General features: G+C 40.3%; 1 protein-coding gene across 1 annotated transcript in view; it reads left to right on the forward strand.

Moving 5' to 3' along the window:
- The window catches only part of LOC150081176 (uncharacterized), a 140883-nt gene extending 120019 nt beyond the window's left edge, over positions 1 to 20864 (forward strand). The window contains exon 2 of the mRNA XM_090381567.1: positions 20240 to 20864. Coding sequence (XP_090237693.1) covers positions 20240 to 20844 — 605 coding nt within the window. The 3' untranslated portion in view covers positions 20845 to 20864. The remainder of the gene's footprint in view (positions 1 to 20239) is intronic.
- The last annotated feature ends 230 nt before the right edge of the window (positions 20865 to 21094 follow it).

A 21094-nucleotide genomic window follows, 5' to 3' on the forward strand; every position in this document is an offset into this window, starting at 1 on the left:
AAGTCAGTTTAGAAAACTCCTACCACAAACGAAGGTCAGGTTTACCGGCCTATCTATCGTATTCCTGCCGGTTCTACTCCTTGCAAGGACGGCATTCACTTTAACGCAAAATCGTGGTAATTAGTCAGCCAAATCGGCGCGAACCAGTGACCAGCCCCTCATTTGCTGTCGCAAAGATCCATGGGTAAGTCTTTTTCTGAAGTTTAACCTTATTTATAGATTAATTTGTATTTATGACTATCACCGGTGTGCAACTTGTACATTCACGAATTCAGGTTACGATTACAAAATTACGTACAGGATTGCAAATATCTGTAAAGCAATATTCTCTGAGAAGAGCAAAGCTTAGAGAATATTGACAAAAAATTAATGACAAAGGATATTACTGACAAACACTGAAGTTTGTCAGTAATATCCTTTGTCATTAAAACTCAGCATAGCCTTTACATTTTGTCTCCACTTAAACACGTTTATGCAAGATTGTAATTAAGGCTGAACAGGATCTTTAGTTGGATTTACCGACTAGCCTGTTTCAATACTTTCATCGTATTTGCCACGTGATCGAGAAGCTACCTCCCCCATTCCGTAATTCTGCACTTTCACTTCGGTAAGTAGCAGAGCTACAGTTTCCCCCAATGGAACTTTATCTTCACCTCCCTCTCAAACAGCATGAGGTTCAAAATATGAGGCTTGTATGGATACTTGCGCCGTAAAACTCACAAACAAGCTCGTATGGAACTATAAACAATCCGTACTCCAGAAAATCAACAATGTTTAATTCAACGTAGCCTGAGTTTCATAGGCTTCACTGCTGCAATCCACACTTAATTTTCAGATAGACAGAAACCATACACAGATTTAATGTTACCCAGCTGACAGAATTAATGTGTATTGCTTAATTACAGAATTAAATGTACAACAAAAGCTATAGTGATATTCTTGCCTGTTTAAATTGTAGATTGAAAAAAAGATATTTAAATAGAAGTAAGGGAGAATTCAGAATGCATGCTTAATATTTCTAAATACCTGCTAGTTTTCTGTGATTCTTAAATAGCTAGATGCGAATTGTTCTGTGTTTTGCAGTTAAGTCTTTCTTGCCGGTGTAATTTTTTTTACTCTTCTTAAGTTGAATTCTTCTCACTTAAGTAAGTTGAATTCTTCTCACTTAAGTAAGTTGAATTCAACACTCTTATATTAAAAAAAAAAAAAGACACATGATTCAAAACTTTAATTTCTCACAAAATTTTCCCATCAAACAACCGACTTTCAGTAACAGTTTTCTAAATGATCGGTCCAATGGCGTAGTTTGATCGTTACGGTGCCTGGTAGTTGTTTTATGAACATTTAAAAAATGATAATATTTACAATGGTTAACGGCAAATGAGGGCTCATTTAATTAATGACTACTAATGGTAAAATCTTCATCCACTAATGGTAAAATCTACTAATGGTAAAATCTTCATCTTCCCCCGGGAGAAGATGAAGTTACTGTAGAATTGTTAAAATTGGGAGGAAGAGACATAACACAAAAACTGGCAAGGCTCTTCACAAAGTGCATTAGAAAAGGTGTGATGCCTAAGCAGTGGAATAATGCAATCATAGTTTTGCTGCATAAGAAAGGAGATAAATCAGAAATTGGAAATTATAGACCCATCAGCTTGTTATCCCATATCTACAAGTTGTTCACAAGGGTCATTGCTAACAGATTAGAAAGAATCCTTGATGAGAATCAACCGAAAGAGCAAGCTGGCTTTAGGACAGGATTCTCAACTATGGATCACCTTCACGTAATATCACAGCTAATGGAGAAAGCAAATGAATATAAAACACCATTATGCCTGGCATTTGTGGATTATGAAAAGGCATTTGACTCCATACAGCATAAGGCAATGTTTCGGGCACTGGAAAGACAAGGCATAGATACTCCATATATTATGATTTTGAAGAAAATATATGAGAGTGCTACATCCTTTATTAGACTAGACAAAGACAGTAGCAAATTTAAAATCGAGAAAGGAGTTCGACAAGGAGACACAATATCTCCGAAGCTGTTTACTGCTGCCCTTGAGGAAGCTTTCAGAAGATTAGACTGGTCGCAGAAAGGAGTCAATGTGAATGGAGAGAACCTAAACCATTTACGATTTGCAGATGACATTGTGGTCATAAGCCACGATCCCAAAGAATTAGAGGAAAATCTTAATCAGTTATGCACAGTTAGTAAGGATTTTGGACTAAAGATGAATATGGCTAAAACAAAAGTAATGATGAACAAGTATGCCACAGAAAGGGAAATAATGATTGAAGGAGCAGTAATTGAAAAAGTGGAGTCATATACTTATCTGGGATAAGTTATTAGCTGTAATAATGATAAATGGCTGGAAGTCAAGAGAAGAATAAATTTTGGATGGATAGCATTCAGGAAATATAGTCACATACTGAAGAGCAATATCCCAGTTTGTCTGAAACGTAAAATAATGAATCAATGTATACTCCCCACCATGACTTATGGAAGTGAAACTTGGGCACTCACCAAAAGAATGGAAGAGAAGCTAAGAACTACACAGCGAAGAATGAAACGAATTATATTGGGAATCAGACTGTTAGATAAGAAGAGAAACACATGGATTAGGCAACAAACTCAAGTATTAGTATTAGTATTAGTATTAGTATTAGTATTAGTAACGGCCGTATGGTGCAAGAAAGCCTATGGCTTATGCTGCACCAGCCAAAAAAAAAAAAAAAAAAAAAAATCCGAACAAAACAATGATAAAAACAAAAATTAAATAAATAAATAATAATAATTAATAAATAAATAAAAATAATAAAATGAAATTAAAAATTAAATAAAAAGGAAATTAATCCTATCATCCTATGCGCTTCCCTTACCCGAAAGTACTATCCAGATGACCTTTGAATTTCCCCAAACTGTCGGCCTCTACCACCCATGAAGGCAACTTATTCCAGTAATTTATAACTCGCTGGCTAAAATAAAACTTCCTGCAGTCCAATCTAAACATTTCCCCACGTAACTTGAATTTATGTCCCCTAGTTCTAGCATCATTTATAATCTTGAAAATTTTGTCCTCATTCATTTTACTGATGCCTCTCAGAGCCTTAAACACCTCAATCAAATCTCCTCTAAGGTGTCTAGTTTCCAAACTCTGCAACCCACATATTCGAAGTCTTTCTTCATAAGGACGCCCTTTTGCCGATCTCACCAGGCGAGTTACCCTTCTTTGCACCCTTTCAAGAAGCTCGATGTCTTTCTTTAGGTGCGGTCTCCATACTTGAACACAGTATTCCAAGTGTGGTCTAACATAGGCCTTATATAATGGGATTATCACGTCCCTATCTCTACTTGCAAAAGTTCGATAGATCATCGATAGGACACCATGGGCCTTCCTTGCAACCTGTTTACAATGCTCAGAGAATTTCATGTCTGACCGTATCGTAACACCCAAGTCCCTTTCCTCCAGTACTGGGTTTAGTTGAACTCCACCAAGTGAATAAGTTATTTTGGGATTACTGTTTCCCAGGTGTAATACCTTACACTTTGTTGGATTAAAGCACAGCTGCCATTTTTCTGACCATTCTTGAAGTCTATCTAGGTCTCTCTGAAGAAGCTCAGCTTGACAGTGATCATTAACTACTCTACCAATTTTAACATCATCTGCAAATTTAGACATCACGCCCTCTATCCCTTCATCAATGTCGTTTATGAAAATTAAAAACAACAGTGGTCCTAATACTGATCCTTGGGGAACCCCACTTCTTACATCAACCCAATCTGAGGAATAGCCATTTATCACAACCCTCTGCCTCCTGCCCTGAAGCCATCCTTCTATCCATCTAAGGATGTTCCCAGTGATTCCAACCTGTTCCAGCTTATAAAGCAACCGCTCATGTGGGACTGAGTCAAAAGCTTTGCTGAAATCTAAATAAACAATGTCGAAATTATTCCCTAAATCCAGCTCGTGAGTGACCCTTTCGAAATAGCGAACCAGATTTGTTAAACATGATTTTCCCTTTACAAAACCATGCTGAGTATCCTTGAGAATTTCAATTCTATCCAAATGATCCTGAATTCCACCCTTGATCAATGCCTCCATGATTTTCCCTACTACTGAAGTCAGACTGACAGGTCGATAATTTCCCACTTCACTTTTAGAGCCACCCTTATGTATGGGAGATACATTTGCACTTTTCCAATCCAAGGGAATCTCCCCAGAGTCTAGTGATGCTCGCATAACCAGCCTCAGTGGTTCAATGCACTCGCTTGCCGCCTCTCTCAAGATTATAGGGTATATTCCATCAGAATATACCCTATAATCTTGTAAAGGACATTCTTATCAAAACTAAAGAACTAAAATGGTCTTGGGCAGGACACATAGCTCGAAGACATGATGACAGGTGGACTAAGAAAATAACAGAATGGTACCCCAGAGGAGCTAGAAGAAAACCTGGAAGACAAAGGCGGAGATGGATAGATGAAATTCATGAGTTTTTGAGTAGTAAATGGATGGCCAGTGCTGAAAACAGAAGGAACTGGAAAGTTGCTGGAGAGGCCTTCATCCTGCAGTGGATTGAAAATGGCTGATGATGATGATGATGAATGGTAAAATGTCAATGAATGTGTCGTCCTCCACAAACAATGGAGGACGACACAGTAGTCGTGGATGTGAATTGCTGGTCAATGGAAAACAGGATGGAAAATATTATTCCTTCTTGATTGCAGTGCACAACTCACGCAAATCCTCCGCGACAATACACTGGTTTCATCACTTGTCACTGGTTTGGAGAGGCTTTTATTTGGTCCTCTCTATAGCTCGACGAATTTTTGGATTTCGAATCAATCTGTAGTAAACTTATCTGGGACGGAAGAAAGGAGTAGAGTTTTCCCATGAGTTATTACCGGTTTTTGATCACACAAAATTTTCTCACGAATACCCACTTCTGTTCACGGACCAATTGTTACCTGTACGGACATAAAAAATTGCAAATTGCACAAAATGGTGCAATATCGCTGATGTGCAACGGGATAGTTCAGGCTATCAGAAAGATCAGATAGTAGTGATACCCACTGTTCCAAGAAAGCACTTTTTAAGTGCTCGCTTAGAACCTGCTAGCAGAATGCCAGCAATACGTCTCCCAAAAGTATTCCAATCCTGCCTTGTAAGGCTGAAGTCGGCAGATCGAGCTAACACCATGCAGTGTTCACCTCCAAAGCAATCTCGAGCGATGTGGATATGCATCACGTCCTAAGGAGAAATTGTCTCTTATTTCACTTACACAAGTTATCATAAGGTTAAAAATTCATTTCCTGTACCTCTATAATTATTACTCTTATATTATTTCTCCCTGAGTGGGGATTCCACCTCGTTACGGGTATTGCTACCAAGTAAGCAGGGTGGTGGTTGTTGTCTGGTGTTACTGTTGGTCGAGAAACTCTCTTACTGTCCTACAGGTGTTCAGGATTGTGACTTTCTGGAGTTCCTTGTAGGTGTTCGCTGGGAGACCATTGCTGGTGTGCTGTAATGTAGGGTCTTACCTGTGGTTGATACGATGATCGCGATGGTCATTACTTGTTGCATACGCCACTCTTTGATCTCCTGTCTTAAGTTTGTGCACTTCCTGATTTTTTTCCACATGGCTTTTCTGCAGGTTGCCAGTGTTGGGTACCGCTATGTCAATCAGATAGGTAGCCTTTTCCTTCTTGTCCACAAGCGTTATGTCCGGTCTGTTGCGCGGGATTGTCCTATCCGATATTATGGTGCTGTCCCAGTACAGCTTGTGAGTTGGGGGTCTCTAGTACAGATTCGTACTTGTAATACGGTACTTTCTTCGATCAACTGGTATTTCCTTTCTAGCTTCTGATGTATTATCCTGGCTACCTGGTCGTGTCTATGAGAGTACTCAGTCTGGGTGATCACCTTGCATCCCGCGGTGATGTGTTGGATCGTTTCTGAGGCCAGGTGGCATCGTCGACATCTGTCATCAGACACTCCGCGCTCCTTGGTGATGTATTGTCTACAGTTCCTGGTGTTGAATACCTGATCTTGGATGGCGAGCACGAATCCTTCAGTCTCGGGGAAGAGCGTCCCGCTCGTGAGCCATGTATTGGAAGCAATTTTATCTATGTGATCGTGTGTAGATCATTGTAGTGCCTGCCGTGGAGTGTCTTCTCTGCCCAATTTTCTATGTTCATTTGTGCCTATTGGTTGGGGGAAGGACTCATCGCTTTGGTTGAGTGGGTTATACCGCTTGTCTATCTTCCGTATGACCTGCTGGAGTGCTGCTGTGTGTTTCTGGAAGTAATCCTTCAAGTAAACTATCCCTGTCTTCTGTTGCTCACTGAGGTCTATCAGGCCCTTTCCTCCTTCTGTCCGGGCAATTGTCAGTTTCTCCACGGCATATTTCGGGTGGTGTTGGCGACTCTTGGTCATCATTTTCCTTGTCTTTCTCAATATCCTCCAGCTCGGTGTTTGTCCAATCTATGACTCCGAAGGAGTATGTTAGCACTGGGACTGCATAGGTGTTTATGGCTTTAACTGTGTTCCCTCCGTTCCGCTTTGATTTCAGCAGGCTTCTGAGTCTCTGATGGTATTTTTCGATCAGGCAGGCCAAAATTTACTTGTGCGGTAACTGCTGAGCCTGCATCGTCCCTAAGTATTTGTAGGCCTCTCTCCCTGCCATGGCTTCGATCTGTTTACCAGTCTGCAGCTGGTAGTTTCGGTTGACTAATTTCCCCTTAGTGCAATCTGTGGGTCTTGCATTTGTCTTGACCAAATTTCGTCCTAATATTATTGCTGAATTCTTTGGTGATTTGGAGTAGTTGCTGGAGGTGCTTCTCAGTTCCCGCGTAGCGCTTGATGTCATCCATGTACTTCAGGTGGGTGAGGGTGTACAGGTTCTTCGTTTCTTCTCTGAGGTTATATCCGTACTTGCTACTGTTGAGCATGGTGGATAGCGAGTGAAGTGCTAAACAGAACCACAATGGGCTCAGGAATCATCTCCCTGAAAGATTCCTCTGCTGATGGGGATTGGCCTGGTTGTGATGTTTTTGACATTAATAGTGGTACTCCAATTCGCCATCTTTTCTCATAGGAAGTTTGTCACTATCGGATTGATTTTGTAGATGTTCAGTGCCTATATTAGCCAGCTATGAGGCATGGAGTTGAAGGCCTTGCGCTAATCGGTGTAGGCTGTGTACATGTTATGGAGCAAGTCTTATAGACTTGCTCCATAACATAACTTGCTCCATAATCGCGGTATCTATGGTTAATTGCTCCTTTCATCCTTTGTGCTGTTCGCCCATTATGTTCTGGCTCTCCAAGTGGTCTGATATCTTCCTGGTTATGCAGCTGATCAGGATCTTTTACATTGTTTGGAGGCAGGTGATTGGGTGATTGGTCCATATTTCGCCTGGTTTCTTGTATCTTCGTCTTTAGGCTTCAGATATGTGATTCCTTGAGTGAGAAACTTCGGGATTGTCCTGGGTGCCTTATCATTTTGGTGAACTGCTCTGCCAGGTGTGTGTGTGTGTGTGCGCGCGCGCGCAAGTGAGCTTCTTGTGCCAGTAGTTGTGGACGTTATCTATTATCTATTCCTGGAGTTCGCCAGTTGCGAGAGTTGCGTATGTTTTACTTCTTCTTCCCGAATCTCCCATCCTCTTATTTCTTGTACGTCCTTGGTTTTCTTGCGTTCTAGTTCTATCCAGGGAGCTCGGTTGTTATGTCTTACTTCCCTACTTCATATGTTTCCCCAGAACTCCTCAATCGTGTTCTGCTCGGATGGTCCGTTCCCTTCTTTCTTGTCTTCTCCGAGACGCCTGTAGAAGCCTCTTTGGTCCTCATCGAAGATTCAGTTGTTTATTTTCCTCTGGGAGCTCTCTTTGTATCGGCGTAGTCTCTTGCTGAGTGCAAGAGACTACTCTCGTTTCTCTTCCATTAATCCTCGTGCCTGCTACCGCAGCTCCTTACATGGCTGTGTGGATGGCCTCCAGTGTTGCACCAGGGCTGTCGAAGTAATGGGGTATTATGTGCCGATTGAGGTGGTGTGTGACTCTCCACAATTCTGTTAGGGCCTTCTTCCACTCGTCCTCTATTCTGAATATCACGACCTGGTCTCTTTCCACTTCAGCTGCTGTTGGTTGTATTTCTCCTTGCTCTTCCTTCTCTGGTTCCCGTATTCTTTATCTTTTGTAGTTGATCGCTCACGTCCTGCTTGATTTTTTTCAAGATTGCAGGAGCTATCAGGTTCTTAATGGATTATTATCATTATTATTAACCACAAGAAACTGTGGGTCACCCCGGAACGACAATGTGCCAGGAGGGTGTGAAATTTACGTACTGAGATGCGATGAACCTCAGTATGTAAATTTATATAACACATGGTTATATAAATCGGGTCGAACACACGCATATATCTCATGTCGAAAACATACGTGTTCGACCTTAGATTTTCACAGAATTCAACTTACACCAGTTCGAAATAAAACATTTTGTAATAATAACCAGAAAGGCAGATGTAAAAGAAATTAAATGTAGCAGTCAAAAAAAAAAAAAAGGTCCAGGTGCAGGTGATCGTCATAGATTCAATAGCTGGTAACAGTTCTTGAGGCATTCCTTTCTGTACACCTTGTCCCCTCACAGAACTTATCAGGGTGGATGCCTAATTTATTTTAGATCTGGAGGCAATTGGCCGTAAACATGTCCCTAAGGGAATCAATGTTTGTAAGCGTAAGCCGCAGAGGGAGGCAGGAATTGGGGTGTCTTCCTCTTGTCTTTTTTTAGCCAGAAATGAATGGAAATATATATGGACCTGCATTTGTCATTCTTTTCTTACTGCTAACGGATTAAGCATGTTCTGCCTGTTTCTGATTGTTCCCCTTGAAACAACGTACAGGTAAATCCATCCAAAGACTAGTAAAACTATTAAAGAGATTATGTTGTTATCTAGAACTGCACAGTCGCATGGACCTAACTCTTAGGTCCATACAACATGCTGTCTATAACAATTCAGATGATCTCTATTATAATGTGTGGGTAAGGAGGAACGCGAACAGTTTAAATCGAATTTACTTGTTCGACTTCCTTTGTAAAGAAAAAGACATTCCTGTTGTGTAAATGAGGTCCGAATTAGTAAAGACGGTATTATCAATCTATGACACACCACGACCATACCAAAAATTTGGTATGGTCGTGGTGTACCATAGAATAACGATAAAATGAGAAGACAGCGAGAAACGTCGGATAGGTATAAAGGACATTAATGGGTGTTGTATAAAAATTATCAAAAAGGTCACATTACAGTGTGATTGCAAGATGCTCGAAAATTTGGTCACATGATATCAGTACGACATATGATACCCTCCGGCGGCTAAACAAGCCTCACAGCGGCGAACCATGCTCGATAAAAGGGCGTCTATAATGTTTTGTGGCAACAAATCGCATTGTTCCACCAGCGCAGCCCTCAGCTCATCAGGTGACCGAACAGTTGGCTGTCCGAGTGCAATGCAATGCAATGCCCAAGGGCGTCCCACGCATGTTCAATCAGATTTAAGTCTGGTGATCGCGATTGCATGACAGTCGTTGGATATTTTCGTTTTCAAGATATTCCTCCACCAGTTGGGCTCTGGCGTTGTCGTGCATGAAAAGAAACCTGAACCAACCGCACCTCTAAAAAGTCGCATATAGGGGATCTGTTGTTCTCGGTACCTCTGTACATTGCCTATCAATAACACGAAGAGAGGAGCAGCGGTTGATCATTATTCCGCCCCGCTCGAGAACTCCGCCTCCACCGTAAGTGGAAGCGGTGTTCTCGTGTCCCTTTCTCTGACCTTGTGAGGGATGGTACGTACCGCATTATTAGCTGCCTCCAGAAGAAATAACGTCTAGAATCTGTTTGCAGGCTAAAGCGGGACTTAGAGCAGAACTGTACCCCATTTTTCAGGGCTCCAAGTCACATGTTCATGGCACCAGTTTCGACAAGCTCTGAGGTCGTTTGGGGTTAATGGGATATAAACCACTGGATTCCTTGCATAGAGTCCACTTGAATTGAGCCTTCTTAACACGGTCCGGTTGGAAATGATTTCGCCTGTGACCTTGGCAACCTCAACAGACAGTTGATGACAGGACATCGTCTTGCTGTTAGAGCCAGATAGCCGCGTGTTCTGGTTGAAGTAACCCTCGGACGATCTTAGCCAGCTCTTCTTATAAAGGCTCAGGCCTCCGAAACTGCTTCCATAGTGCCGAGATGACAGCGTGTGACACATTAAGCCAATGCAAGTTTAACTTTAAGTCGTCCAATGACCTGCTATCTCAAAGAATCATCTAAACGACGATGACTTCCCATCGTGAATAACTAGAGATGTTGCTGTCCCTCTGAGTAAGCCAAAAGACGAGAAAGAAGTGATGTGGTCGCAACCCGTATTTTTACAGGCATGAATAACTTACATAATGTGCGGCTCTGTAAAGTGGTGCATCGATTTTTGTTGCGTGCTCGGAATTTTTATGCCAAGATGCTTATTTTTTTATTATTATTATTTTTTTTTATGTGAACCCCATACAGGAGAGGATTAGAACATATAGTACTTAGTACCGTGCTTGGGTTAGAGGTTGAGAAGACGAAAGACGATATTTGTTGACATTGGACTTGAACTTCTGTAAATTGTAATTTTCAGGAAATACGTATGAAGGAAGGTTGCTCCAGAAAACGGCAGTTGAATGAATAAACGAGGAAGATGAGAAGTTGGTTCTGTGGGTTTGAAGTTGGACAGTAAATGGATGTTGGCTGGTGGCGGCACGTGTTCGGACTGTTTTGAAAGAGAGAGGGGAATTATAGAAGCCAACTCAGAAGAACAGTGCCCACGGAAGTATCTGTAGAAGAGGCATGCAGCAGAAACAGTACGTCTATGAGAAAGAGAGTGGAGAGACTCTATTAGAGATGAATCATTAATTAACCTAACTGCCCTCTTCTGAATGGGATCAAGAAGCCTGAGAGAGGTTTTGGGGGCACCACCCCAGATGTGGGAATAATATGGTCACAGTTCAGCTTACAGCAGGCAGATTTTCCTGACTCTGATTCCTTTCTCTCGCACGACTGGTTACCTAGGGCACACTTGTCTGAAATAGAAATAACTAGAGAGACCCTAATAGATGTCATCAATAAACTACCCAACAAAGCCACTGTAGGTCCGGATGGTTTCCCACTCTTTATTATCAAAATTTGCAGCCCATATATAGTCGACCTTCTCCTTCACCTTTTCAGACAAATCCTGCAATCTGGAATGGTTCCTTCAATTTGGAAAACTTACCATGTTAAGCCCATTCCAAAGATCAAGAAACCCAAATCTCCTAAAGACCTAAGACCAATATCCATCAGTTGTTCTTTACTCAAAATTTTCGAAAAAGTAATTCAGCCAACAATTGCCCAGCATTGCTTTGCACACAGGCCCGAGTACCTCCATACCGTTCTACAAAGGAGATCGACAACTACCAATCTTCTTGATACCCTCTTCAGAATTCAGCACACCCTTAACAACAAATCACAGATTGATATCATTTTCCTCGACATAAAATCGGCTTATGACAGAATACACCTCCCAGCTCTTTTTACCATTCTGAAACATTACTTCGGCCTGGCGGATACCTTACTTCAAATTTTGAAGTCTATTTTATTCCCTAGACATCTGTCTGTGACCCATAATGACTTTCAAGTAACTATTGACGTCTCAAGAGGCATCCCACAAGGAAGCGTACTGTCAGCTATCCTGTTTGCAGCAGTTTTGGAGCCTTTCCTTGCTCAGAATCCGAACTTTGTTTCTTATGCCGACGATCTGAAGTTCTACGTGAGCTCAGATCATAATCATCAGATTCATGATATCAACCAACAAGCTTCTAGGCAGATATTGAGCTTGGAAAGTTATCTTGCCACAATAGGGCTGCATCTGAGCCCTTCTAAATCAGCACAACTGACGATAACCAAGAAGAAAGCCAAAAATGATATCCAAATCTTTGTGAGTGGGGAACCGGTGCAAAAGGTGACCTCTCATACTGATCTTGGCCTCACTTGGGACGTTGGACTCACATTTCAGCCTCACTTTGCCAGGATGAGGCAGAAGACGTACGCTGCTCTTTGGGCAGTGCGTCAAGAGCTCGTTGGTGTGCATCAGCCAGCGCTGCTTGTTCGGCACATCCTGAGGTGTATTACGCCGATTGCTCTCTATGCTTCAGAAATTTGGTCATCTGCCCCTGCCTCATACCTTCAGAAGTATCTTAGTTTAGAGTACTGGTTGCTTAGATGGATGAACAGGGTGGTAGGCCACCCCCTAACTATCTCCAGATCTATCCTACAAGCAAATCTAGGCACCACTCCCTGGAGACATATCATCATGACAAAAAATGTTCTCACGCTTGCACGGCTTATAACGAGGCGAATTGATGCTCCATCAGTGTCCACATTAATCTCTGGCCCGAGGAGGGCAAGAGGGAAGCACCCCGACTCCTGTCTCCCTCTACGTCTTTCGCTGTCAAGCATTGATTCCCTGAGGAACATGTTTCCAGCCAATTGTCTTCGGATCTTCAATAAATTTAGGATCCACCCTGATAGGTTCTGTGAAGACAAGCCCTACAGGAAGGAAATCCTCAAGAACTGTTACCAGATTATGAACTTATAATACTCACCTGCTCCTGGACAGACCTTTTTTTAACTTGCCTATTTGTATGCAATCATATATTTTGTATATTACTGTATATTTTGTTCATTATTGTATATTTAATCCTGTAAAAGTCTCGGGTCGAGCACGCATGTACTCTTGTTTATTGTACATTGTGTTCCTCGCACCTTAGTCTGTATTCACACCCTTCTGGCACAGAGCCGTCCCGGGGTGACCCAAGGTTTCTTGGGAAATAAACTGATTTAATAATAATAAAAAAATATTCCATGGCATGGCGGATTTGCGATTTATACAGAATGAGCAGCTGTTTGGAAGAAAAGTAACGCCGAGAGCGAAAGAGAAAACCAAGTTTTTTAGATGCAGAGGAAGCAATATTTGTAATGTGCTTGTGCCAAGAGAGATTAGAAGTCAGGGTAATCCCCAAAAGAGATATATCATATTTCCTAGAAATCGGAGTGTCACTAAAGATAAGCATAGGAGCAGAAGAATCCTTTTTGCGAGATATAAGACAAGACTGAGTTTTAGAAGGGTTGAAATCAACTAAGTTGTCTTTGCCCCACTGGAGAATTACCTGAAGATCGGCATTTAAGGAATTGGTAGCAGATTTTCGAGAAGTTGAAGCTGATTGAGCAAGACAAGGTTTCTCAAAATGGAAAGTGGAATGCAATGTGCTATCATCGGCAAAACTATGGATAGGATTTCCAGTCAATGGAAGAAGGTCATTAATATACAAGTGGAAAAGAGTGGGGGAAAGAACTGAACCTTGGGGGACACCGGCATTAGTGGAGAAGTTAGAAGACAGAGAGCCATCTACCATCACTCTCAGTGAGCGATCATCTAAAGAGAGAAAACTGGATAACCAATTACTAAAAACAGTTGGCAAACCATAAGATGGAAGCTTGTTTAGAAGACCTTTATGCGAAACACAATCAAAAGCCTTTGAGATGTCAAGAGCAACTACTTGTGTTTCACCGAACCTTTCCATTGAATTAGTCCATGAATGGGTAACATAAGCCAGAATATCACCAATGGATCGACACTGACGGAATTCATACTGGCGATCGTTGATCAGACGGAAGGTTTCTAGATAGTTTAAGAGTTGGCAGTTAATTGATTTCTCCTTTACTTTAGAAAGAGTAGAAGTAATTGTAATGGGACGATAATTGGATGGGAGGGATTTGTCGCCCTTTTTATAGGAACTGGCTGAATATGAGAAAATTTCCAAGCAGAAGGAAAAACACCTTTGGAATAAGAAAGTGAAAAAAGGCGGCAAAGAATAGGTGTAAGGTCAGGAGCACAGGTTTTGAGAACAAGTAGAGAAATACCATCAGGACCTGGAGCTTTCTTAACATCAAGTTCATCAAAATCCTTCTGATATCCTTGTGACGGAAGACAACAGGAGGCATTGAATGGAGCGTGTTGGAGCGTACCAAGATCATTAATACATGAGCTGGAAGAAAAATGGGATGCTAGCAGGTCAGCTTCATCCTTGGCTGAAGTGACAACAGAACCATCTGGTTTGGACAGGGGTGAGAGCAGAGATGGGCAAAAGTTGCGGCGAATAGCTTTGGCAAGAGAACAGAATGCTCGGCTACCATTAGGGCAAGAAGCAAGTTTTCTACTCTTAGCCTGTTCAAACTCTAGTTTGGACTGATTAATAACTACTTTACAATTGTTGCGAGCTTTGGTGTAAGCAAAAAATGAAACTGAAGAATTAGAAACAAGCCAATTACGATATGCAACATTCTTCTCTTGAACAGCCTTAGCACATTTATTGGAAAACCAAGGTTTAGGTAAAGGACGAGATTTTAAAGTGGAGTGTGGGATAAAGGATTCCATTCCTGCAAGAATAATTTAACTGACACGATGTGAGCAAACGTTGACATCAGAACTTTTGAAACAGTAATCCGACCAAGGAAAAGAAGAAAAGAAGTCTCGCAGGTCATCCCATTTTGTATTCTCGTAATGCCAAACAACACGAGGTTGGGAACAGCCATGAGATAAAGGTTCCATTGGAGAAGAGACAATCACCAAGTTTTGATCTGAAGTGCCTAAAGGACCTCTCACTTCGACCGTGTACTTAGAAGGGTTGTTTGTGAGAAAAGGATCAAGCGTATTGGCTCTATAATTAGGATTGTCCGGTGTTCTTGTAGGTAAATGAACAATCTGTGCTAGGTCATTAGTAATTGCAAAAGCATCAGCATCTCGACCTGCTGGGTCAGTGTGACTAGAAAAGGGAAGCCAGCTGGAGTTGTGAACATTAAAATCACCAAGGAAAATTACCTCACTGTTAGGAAAGTTGGACTGGAGAAAGTCAAGTTGCAAAGAGAGGAGTCTTTGCTTGGGGTCAAAGAGCTCCAAGTGATTAGTGGAGTTGGGAGAACGGTAGAGACAGCAGATGAATTTGACACAATGAGGAAGAGAGATTTTAAGCCAGAGAAGATCAAAGAGAGGAGATTCCAAATTGCCAAGTCTCTGACAGGGAATATCAGAACGGACATATGCACACGTACCACCTTTGAGGCGAAAGGAATCATACAGCGAATAATTTGGGCATCTGAGATGAGCAGTAGTTGACTCAACCGATAACTGAGATTCTGTCAGAAAAAGTAATTATTACATCAAATACTTGCCTGCGGCGACACTGTAGACAATAATTTTTTTATGAAAACCATTTTGTTCTGTTACTTTTGTGGAGCAGTGCAGAGCAAACTTATTTGAGAAAAGCTCTAAATCCCAAAATTTCCTTATTCAGTTCTCAAATATATGTAATTTCAGTTTCAATGTCAATAATGACAGTTTCCTCCTACGGTCTGTCAAGCCGACCACGTACTTTTTCTGAGAGAGTCCGCTACCACCACTCATCTAAATTACTCTAATTGTTCGCTCTGATTCCTTGACTTCATAATTTCATGAATCCCCAAAACAATTTTTTTTATCTTAATATCTGTTTGCTCCACTCTGTCGAATTCATCTCTTGTCTCTATCGTTCTCCTAATTACTCGTTCCACCAAGAACTCGTTCTTTGAAACTAGACATTCTTCATATTTTCTAAGATTTGAGATAATTTTTTTGGTGGTTTTATTGGTCACTACTCCAGTATACGTCATTTCTCTAGCAGTACGGTCTGTCTGACAACTTTTAAATTTACCTACCGGAAAGCAATCCACATAACCAATACTCTTCATCTCTACTTTACCAACAGTCGTTAAATACACATGCTCTTCTAGTACCAGAGATCATAACTTGGTGATGGTCTCTCTCTCTCTCTCTCTCTCTCTCTCTCTGATGGCCATTCTGAGTCTCGCTTTACTTGGAATTTAAAGAATTTAAAAAAAAAAAAAAAATATATATATATATATATATATATATATATATATATATATATATATATATATATATATATATATATATATATATATATATATATATTTAACAGTTTTTTTTTTTTTTTTAGCGTTTTAAGCGCAGCAGCAACTCAGACCATCTTGCACTGTATGTAACATATCTGTAAATGTAGTCGGTTTGCTGGACGAAAAAACCATGGTATTCTTGCTTGAGACCGATTAACTCAAGTCATTGAAAGAGATAGTCTTTTCCACCCGGAGTGAGGAGGAGGGCGATTGCACTCACAGTTAGGGCCCTAAGGAGCCTCATCCGGTATGCAATGTATACTGGATGGGGCTCCTTAGACGGTTCACGAAATTCAACTTCAGCCATTTTTATTCTCTAATGTATCATCGAGGGCTGTCTCCCTCTTAATATCTGCTGTATACGCAACGGATTTCGTACACGACATGATGCTCTGACACAAAAAATGCAAGAGCGAGGAGAATCCTTGGCTGTGACAATGGCTCTGACATCACAAAAAGTACTACCACTGACATCAAATGCCGCAATTAATTTTCCTTAAAACAAACTTCATTAGCCTTCTTGTAAAGAACGTGAACCCAAGTGATAAGAACCTGTGCTGAAGACTCAATAAAATGAAATTTAATTCCATAAATAAATGAAGAAAATATATTCGAGAATGTGCAGCACACTATCCTCTCTAAGTAAGAAAGAAAGAAAAAAAAAATATCTTCCCATCCAGCCAAAACGAACACCTGTTCCTATACACTTTTAACACTTGCCAAAAAGATTCATGGATCTATTTTTCATCTTTTATTACTTATTCAGCCAACTCTAAAACATTCTGGGACAAAATTCAGAAATGAAGGGCAAAAATTTGGAGGGTAACTCCATTTTTTGTTTCTTAATCAATTGCAGAACTAACTTCAATGCCCTTTGGAACTATTTTCTAATATCTCAGCAACAACATTGCACTCCTCTGTGTTTGTGCTACTGAAAGAGACAAAAGCATGACGTCCGAACGTTTTTGGTTGACACCAGAACACCTGAAATTATGAAGATAGAGGACCACCGAACAAAAAACCTTTCTTCATACTAATTTATGCATTCGAAAGAAGGTATTTTTAGTAGTAATTTATATTTATGGTTTAAACTTTTTATATTTATTCAAATTCAGACATCAAATTCCAAAATTGTTCAGTCATTATACGACAGTAATACTATTGTTAAGTATTTTTCATTAAAACGGCAGCCCAACAACATTGGAGCCTGTGCTCAATTGCTCCTCAGTTCCAAGTGTTCAAACACACAAAGATCTGGGGGTCATTTTCGAATCCAAGTTATCCTTCAACGATCAAAAACCTCATACAGTCGAGGCTGACTTCACTACGCTGGGTCGCCAAACAACAACTGCTGCACACCACCGACCCAAATCTGGTAAAAAGATACATCGTATCAAACCTATACCCGACAATACTGTATGCTTCAGAGATATGGGCCTGGGCTGCCGAATCCAACATTAAAAGAATATTCTCTGCTGAATTCTGGCTTTAAATTGGGCTAACACCAAACTTCACCTTCAGATGAACGCAGTTAGCAGATACCCTTCAACTGCGCAGGCTCCGATCCTACAATCGGAGAAAGAAGGCTGCTGTTCACCATCGGTAAAATTACAGAGCCGAACTTCTGGGATCACTGCTCTTCGCGTATTTCTCCTTATCTCCGGTCTTCAGCACAGCTGCTAGTAAACCATAACCGGCAAGTACTAACAGGCAGATTCCTGCCAAAGCAAATGCGGCCCTCATTGCAAGCGATCGACGGGGACCTCCAAGAAGTGGTCAACAATAAAAAATACAGGAAGGGAATCCTCGTCGAACTGGAAATGTAGAACTGTGCTTTGTTGCCTTCAATAATCTGGATTTATGTAACATATATGTTTTTCTCATGTGTAGCTCTTTTGTAAATATGTATTTTAAACCCCTGGCACCACCATGCCGTGACGAAACTAATTGTTTGTATATCATGCTGCAATTAAATATTCTATTCTATTCAAGTAGATACATCCAAGCAAAGCAATACGTAAATTGGGATATCAAAACGTGATAATTTCAAAAGTCAATGGAAACTTGGCATTGCTTTTCACATAGATAGTCTATATCTAAGGTAACAGAAGATAGAGAAACAAGGAGTGAACTCCTTAGATGGCCGCCACTGACAGGATCATACTACATTTTTCGTCTTTCATCCTGGAAAACACCTGCTCGGAGATATATGTACTGCTGGAGGTTGTGCTTATAAGAAAATGCATGATTTCGAAAGAAAGTTACAGGGATATCTTTTTTTTTACGTATGCGTTACATAAACGTCTTGAAACTAATTTGAAACTTTTCTTTCAATCTGAAACCACATTAAATGTCAACACATTTCATTTGAAAATTCTCAGATACCTCATCAACCTGTAACATGCAATGATACAGATAGGAGAGTGAAGAGTGAGCAAACTTTGAATTGAATTGTTCCTTTAAGAAGTCATGTTGACATATTCAGCAGTCAACAATTACAGTTTTCCAGTGTACAATTACAGTTTACGGGCCTTTAACTGTGAATCGCATAAAAGAAGTTTAATTTCAAAACCCACGACGCCAAATATAAAGAAAGCTGGTCTTTCGCTTGGAGACATGTAATCAAATCAAGATGTCAAGTTATATCAACTAAGAAGGCAAACCGATATACCCGTTCGTCATCTTCAAGGTGAACATGAAGTGAAGATGAACTGGGTTTCTTCTCAGTATTACAAGAGTCTGAATATCAGCTTTGAAGTTAAACACCTGCTTCAACATTTTTACACAACGTAACCATCGACTTTCAGAACAGTAAAAAAATAAGCATTTCTTGAAACTTTCTGTGGTAGAGGCCGTTAAACTGATTGAAGTTTACTACTTTTATTACAGTAGATATGATAACACATAGATAACAATAAATAACACATAGGTTCTCCTTGGGGATGACCGCAGTGATCTCAATAGCAGGTTATTTCCAACTCATGCAGCATCATCTTCAATTAACCTAAACCTTTGTGTCCCCACTATAACAGGAGATCTATCAGTAATCACACCTGATATGTTGTTGAGATTCAGACCTAATCGAGTTAATGTATCTTTCGCACCTGCATAAACACAACACTGCTTTGTTTGCGTCCTTCAGTAGAACAAGAGCAGCCATATCATCTGTTATCTTCAAATCTTCATCGACGAAATGTCGAAAAAAAATACAAAAAAAAAAAACAGTACCACAAACGAAGTGAGCTGTACCAGTGGATCCAAACTTTCGTCAAGTTGCAATGAATAAAACTGGAATTTATAGGCTTTTAATTATAGCGTGTGCTCAACATTCATTAATAACTCATCAAGACATCTAGCCATGTTTGCCGATATAAACTGATTTTGACATTTTTTTTTTTTTTTTTTTTTCTGGGTACATAATATCAGCAACACGATCAAAACACTAATAAATTCGCTATCATGAATGGTTTTCAATTTTTTTATCCATGATTTCTGCCACTGTATAGTTGGTTTTGACAACAGTTTTTGCTTAAGTCACAATTTTCAAGAATGACTACTGATCCAAAAGCTAACTTTTCAAGGCAGTCAATTTATATTTGCTAAATATTAGTAGACTATTCTCAAATGTAGATTATTCAAGAAAGTTGAGAGCAAAGAAAGATAGAAATATGCCCAATGCGGGTACAGCTGAAAGAATACTGTATATTACATCTGGTCAAGTGTCCTAGGATTCCATGGAATTCCTGACGTTGCTGGACTGTCGCTCTTCAATTTCTCGATAACTTTACCGAAAGTCACTTTTGGATCAAGACTTTGGATTCAAAGGTAACAATCTAAATTTTACTTTACCAGCCTGTAGGCTGGTAATAGTAAATTGAACAAACAATTGAGCAATGTGAATCTGACACTAATACCTTCTCCCTCTTGAAATCATTCAGCTAGAATTTAAGTGCGAAGACGAGAACAACTAACTTTTATGGTCCTTCCTCATAATACAGTCCAAGTCACTTAATTATCCGGAAAGTTCCAATGGACAATGAAAACAGTACATTTTTTTTTGTCAGTTAGTTTATATTTTTACCATTATAACTTATTTATTTATGATTTACTGTTTTTCTTAAAATATATGTGCTTTTATTTTCTTCTAAAGATTCGTCAAGCTACTCTACTACACCTAGTCTCCTACCAAACACAGAAGAAGAAGCCGACAACAGTTCTAGTCCTGTTGACCAGCCCAGGACAAACTCGGATTCTTGCCTGGTTAGACAGCGTACTCGACGGAAGCCTCGAGTTCTTTTCTCTCAAGCGCAAGTGTACCAGTTAGAAAGACGATTTCACCAACAGCGATATCTCACAGCTCCTGAAAGAGATCAGTTGGCACGAGATTTAAAGTTGACATCTACTCAGGTAAAAATATGGTTTCAAAACCGAAGGTACAAGTTCAAGAGGCAAAATCAAGAAAAGGAACCTTTCATGACTCCTTCCACTCCCACGAGAGAGTCTTCTTTGTCTGTCATGCAAGACAGAAAACCATATCCTACTGTTGAACACTTGATATCTTCCTTGCATTCCTATCTACCCCCTCCACCTTATCCCATGCTCTCTGAAAAGGACGCACACCGAGAAAGGGACAGTTTGTTTCCCCGTTCTCCAGCAACAGAGTGTGGCGACTCTTACCGAAACACCGTAAAATTAGACAAACCAGCAGCGTTCATTCATCCTGTCAACATCAAGGCAGAAGTGCAGTGGTTATAGCAATGAGGACCGAAATTATAGCTAGCATTTATTATTGCACAAACCAAGCTCTACAGTTTTGTTGTGGTCGCTCGATAATTTTCTTTCCTTGATACACAATGGAGCAATTCGTACATCAGTATTTTTTTTTCATATTTTCAGATGCATGCAACCGCTAGCCAGTAAGGCTCTTTTAGCAACATCATCAAGTAGGGGACAGTATCTAGGTGTAAATGAAGGTAAAATGGAATTTTTTTTTCAATGTATTTCT

This window comes from Mastigoproctus giganteus, chromosome 9 (assembly GCF_048544385.1).
Source record: "Mastigoproctus giganteus isolate SK-2022 chromosome 9, ASM4854438v1, whole genome shotgun sequence".
NCBI lineage: Eukaryota > Metazoa > Arthropoda > Arachnida > Uropygi > Thelyphonidae > Mastigoproctus > Mastigoproctus giganteus.